Here is a 5,000-nt window from a genome sequence, read left to right on the forward strand (position 1 = left end):
GGGGGAGGGGGGAGGGGGGAGGGGGGGGGGGAGGGGGAGGTGGAGGGGGGAGGGGGGAGGGGGAGGGAGGGGGGAGGAGGAGGAGGAGGAGGATCGGGGGTGGGGGTGGGGGGAGGAGGGAGCAGGAAGAAGAGGAAGAAGAAGAAGAAGCGAAGAAGAAGAGGAAGGAGGAGACGAAGAAGAAGAAGAAGAAGCAAGAAGAAGAAGAAGAAGAGAGGAGGAGGAAGAGCAGAACGAAGAAGAAGAAGAAAAAGAAGGGAGGAGGAGGAGGCGAAGACGAAGAAGGAGAGGAGGAGGAGCGAGGAAGGAAGAAGAGGAAGGGGAGAAGAAGAAGAAGAAGGGGAAGGAGGAGAAGAAGAGAAGAAGAAGAAGAAGAAGAAGAAGCGACAGAAGAAGAGGAAGGAGACGAAGAAGAGAAAGAAGAAGACGAAGAAGACGAAGAAGAACGACGAAGAAGAGACGAAGAGAGAAGGAGAGCGAAGAAGACAGACGAGGGAGAAGAAGACGACGACGAGGAAGGAGCGAAGACGAGGGAAGGAGACGAAGAAGAGGAGGAGAAGAAGAAGGCAGGAGAAGAAGAAGAAGTAGGAAGCACGGAAGAAGAAGAGAAGAGAGCAGACGAGACGAAGAGAAGCGACGGAGGCGAACGACGACGACGATCGTAGACCGACGAAGAAAAGGCGCGGCGGAGGAGGCCGACCGACGCTCGCGCGGCTGCCGCCGGACTCAGCCGGCGCTCGGCACAGCCGCGCCGGCCTCAGCCCCCACTCCGCCTCCTCCTCTGTCCTCTCCTCTTCCTTCCTCCTCCTCTTCCTTCTCCTCCTCCTCCTCCTCCTCCTCTCTCCTCCTTCTCCTCTTCCTTCTCCTTCCTCCTCTCCTCCTCCTCCTCCTTTCCTTCTCCTCCTCCTCTTCCTTTCCTCCTCCTCCTCCTTCCCTCCTCTTCTCCTCCTCCTTCTCTCCTCCTCCTCCTCTCCTCTCCCTCCTCCTCCTCCTCCCTCCTCCTCCTCCTCCTCCTCCTCCTCCTCCTCTTCCTTCTCCTCCTCCTCTTCCTTCTCCTCCTCCTCTTCCTTCTCCTCCTCCTCCTCCTCCTCCTCCTCCTCCTCCTCCTCCTCCTCCTCCTCCTCCTCCTCCTCCTCTTCCTTCTCCTCCTCCTCTTCCTTCTCCTCCTCCTCTTCCTTCTCCTCCTCCTCCTCCTCCTCCTCCTCCTCCTCCTCCTCCTCCTCCTCCTCCTCCTCCTCCTCCTCCTCCTCCTCTTTTTCCTCTTTTTTTCTCTCTTTTTTTCTACCTCTCTGTTGCTTAATATCTCTTTGGTACGTTGTTTTTCTTTCACATATTTGACTTATCCATAAGGCTACATAAAAAGAGAATGCCTTTGAGTTGCCAAACATTTACAGATTCGATAATACATTATAATACTCTTTATGTCAGTATATTGCGCAGAACTCGAGTTTTCTATAATTCATCTAGGTGTTGCATTTATGTGTGTCAGCTACTAATTTGCTTTCATGTCAGTGTATTAGATATCAATTTATGCAAGTCAGAGATATTCCCAGATTATTCTTTAAGGAAAAATAGTAACTTCAAGTTTGATTCAGTGATGTCTTCTCATGAGATCTTGAGCAGGGATTAAATCTATTATCAATAATTCTTATCTACAACCTCTGTCTTTTGAACCCACTGCATGAGTATTATTCATCCATACTGCAGAATTGTTATTTAGGCAATAAGGTTGAAAATTCATAAATGGAAAATCATGTTAAGCCCCAGTCATTTAGAAGACATTCTCAGTCATAGGAAACCTAGACATTTTTAAAATATTTTCCTCATGTGACAGCTAACATTGAAATTTTCCCATGATCTTGGGATGAAGAAGTATATGATTTCAAATCATCCATCTAGCATTCTTGATTGAAATAATGTGAGAAAAACTTTAGTAATTGAACACTTGTGCTTAAGCTGAAGATTTTCACTCATGCAACAAGCTTTTCAAATGTTATAATTCAAGATCTTAGTATAAGCTGAGTTGTTATGAAAGAAATAGTATTAGAATCAGAATTTCTAACAAAGTTCATCTAACAGAGTGGACAGTATCATGTTGCTGGAAAACGGTTTCAAAGTGACCAGTGTGGACCTGTCAGACAAGATGCTGAAGTATGCTTTGAAAACCCGCTGGAAGAGACGCAAGGAGCCAGCTTTTGATGACTGGGGTAAGGTCTGGATGTTTCAAATTGGTCTCTTGAAAAGATCCAGAGCAGAGAGCTATTACCTTGCTTGATTTAACATTATATATAATTTTCTTCAAAGCTTTTTGTTTGTTTTAAATTGTACTACTGACATTGGGAATTTTTTTATGCAAATATACTTTAATTTCTTTGTTTTAATTTTTTTCAGTTATTGAAGAGGCAAATTGGTTAACCCTTATAGATGACATTGAAGGCATTGGTACATTTGATGCTGTGGTCTGCCTAGGAAATTCCTTTGCTCATCTTCCAGATATGGCAGGAGATCAGTCTGAGCATAAGTAAGTTCTTGCATGGGAGTATGGGAGTGTATACAGTCACTATTCTATTTGGTATTACAGGAAAATGATTTGTGCTAAGGTTTGGATGCATTATGCGTAAACTAAGATTTATGTTTTTTTAATATTTTTTATTCTTGTTTTACAGGCAAGCCATAAGCAACTTTGCACAGATGGTGAAACCAGGGGGAATACTTGTCATTGATCATCGCAACTACGACCATATTATTGACACTGGCTCAGCACCAACACACAATATATATTATAATGTGAGAATGAGTTTTTAGTTTCCTCTTTTAAAGATTTTTATGTAACATATAAATAACTAGCTAAATTATCCTAGATAGTTGAAATATCATTATAAAAAAAATTAAAAACTCAAAATGAGAGTCAGTGGTTTTGTATAAAGACTATAGTTGAAATATCATTATAAAACAAATTAAAAAACTCAAAATGAGAGTCAGTGGTTTTGTATAAAGACTATCAGATCAAAGTTTACACTTATTTAACCAGTGATGAAGAGATTCTCCAATGCCATACTGAACAACACATCAGGGTGCATGGTGAGTATCCTGTATGAGGGAAAAATTAGAGGCATGGGAGACAGGGGGTGGTCTACCAGGTGATAGGATATATTCCGGTGTCTCCTGCTGTGATTGGGTGTAAAAGTTTAATGATTACTGTTAATATTATAATGTTGCAATGTTTCAGAGTGAACATGTCCAGGATATCAAGACTTCAGTTCTGTATGTCAATGGGAAGGCCTCACTTGTCACGCTTGACTATGTGATGGATGTTGCTGATGCTAGGAGGTGTGAAACAGATTCGGAGATTGCCAAGAAAGGCAGATTAGAAGGACAAACAAGGAGGTAAGTTTCATATGTAAACTCTCTAAACGACTTTAGCTTTCAAATGAACTATAATGTTTAAGCAATTATTATTGTAGATAATGTCAAGCATGTCTGTATTTTTACCTTTTTTTCAATTTTTTTTTTTTCAACAGTAATTTCCGCTTGTCATACTACCCTCATCGTGTTGCACGGTTTGGGGAGATTCTCATGGAAGGTTTTGGCGCAGGAGCAAAACACCAAGTCTATGGAGATTTCAAACCAGTTGGAGAAATTGAAGACCCAGCTTTCTACATTCATATAATTTCCAAAAAATCATAATGTACAGATCAGTGGTGTCCCCTGTCCCCGTTGAAAAAGCTGTGAATATCCTCAGGGGACAGCAAAGGCAATCATTCCCTGTGACGTTGGCTGTGGGCTTAAATGTTGAGTACTCGTATGGCTATGAATTGAATACATGTAAAGTGCTTTATTAATTGGTTAATTTTCCATCATACAAGTGTATGACCTAGTCCCAAATTGAATGCTTTGTTTGGTTGGTTATGCAGATTAATGAAATAAGTGTGATGAAAGTGAGATCACAATTCTCCTTACAAGGAACAGGAATACAGTATATTCCCTTAGTTGCTGCCTTCTCTGCAATATTGTGTCCTATTGTGTTACCTGGTTTACTTTTTAATGTCCTTGTATGCGAGGTACTTTGCATGTTTATAACTTTTGTGTGGAACTTGTTAGGAGTATTCTATGTAACACAAGACATCACATATAAAGAGAGCGTAAACTTATTGCATTTTGCAATAACACATTTTGTGGTGTGCATTTGTGTGTCATAGTGAACATTTGACCATGACATTGTCTTAGCAGTCAGCATGCCCTATCTAATAGTGCTAAGTTGAATCAGTATCCTATTCTCTGTTATATTAATGGGAGTATAGGAACCCAAGTGCCTCAGTTGTGTTAGGAATCTTACTGGGAGTTTCTGTCATAATAGGGATGGAAGGAATAGCTATCTTTATTTTTTTAGTAGTTTTTATGGTAATATCATTACCCTTTTCATTTTCATCATTTTTTGGTTAAAATTTCCTTGGTGTTATTAATTAATATTTGCTTTACAGCACTTCTACTTGAGGTAAATGTAATACCACTATATATATATATATATATATATATATATATATATATATATATATATATATATAATTTATTAATATTGTTACTTTTAATTATTTTTATTTTTATTCTTGTGATTACTGCTGTATTGTTAATATTGTTATTGTTATTATTGTTATTATTATATTTTTTTAAATTATATATGTATATTTACTAGTATGTATGCATACAGTGAGTATGTATATATATCCAAATATTATTGGCATTAATATTTGTTGTACTTAGTGGTTTTATTATTTTATGTTATTTCATAGTATATTCCAATGCAATTTTCATCCCCTAAATTTTGAAATGTGTAAATGCCCATTAACATATTTCCCTCTGATTAAGAAATGGTACTTCAGTTTATGAGTAGTTATCAGTTCGAGTTTCATTGTCATCAGTACATCGTAAAACAGCAATTTATTGGCAAGAGACTGTGGCACACTTGGTCTCTCTAAGTGAAGATTTAGTGTTTTGTTATT

The 5,000-nt window shown here is 39.4% G+C and overlaps 2 protein-coding genes across 3 annotated transcripts in view; one reads left to right on the plus strand and one right to left on the minus strand.

Annotated features, from left to right (window-relative positions):
- Positions 1 to 4,031, plus strand: part of LOC125035817 (glycine N-methyltransferase-like) — a 9,649-nt gene extending 5,618 nt beyond the window's left edge. For both annotated transcript variants that reach the window (XM_047628048.1, XM_047628049.1), the window contains exons 3-7: positions 2,080 to 2,207; positions 2,392 to 2,521; positions 2,667 to 2,787; positions 3,230 to 3,387; positions 3,522 to 4,031. In XM_047628048.1, coding sequence (XP_047484004.1) covers positions 2,080 to 2,207; positions 2,392 to 2,521; positions 2,667 to 2,787; positions 3,230 to 3,387; positions 3,522 to 3,687 — 703 coding nt within the window. In that variant the 3' untranslated portion in view covers positions 3,688 to 4,031. The remainder of the gene's footprint in view (positions 1 to 2,079; positions 2,208 to 2,391; positions 2,522 to 2,666; positions 2,788 to 3,229; positions 3,388 to 3,521) is intronic.
- A 738-nt stretch (positions 4,032 to 4,769) lies between these two features.
- Positions 4,770 to 5,000, minus strand: part of LOC125035816 (ATP-dependent RNA helicase SUV3 homolog, mitochondrial-like) — a 12,314-nt gene continuing 12,083 nt past the window's right edge. Inside the window, exon 17 of the mRNA XM_047628046.1 lies at positions 4,770 to 5,000. This exon is cut by the window's right edge and continues 743 nt beyond it. The gene's annotated coding sequence lies outside the window, so the exon portion shown is untranslated.

This window comes from Penaeus chinensis, chromosome 20 (assembly GCF_019202785.1).
Source record: "Penaeus chinensis breed Huanghai No. 1 chromosome 20, ASM1920278v2, whole genome shotgun sequence".
NCBI lineage: Eukaryota > Metazoa > Arthropoda > Malacostraca > Decapoda > Penaeidae > Penaeus > Penaeus chinensis.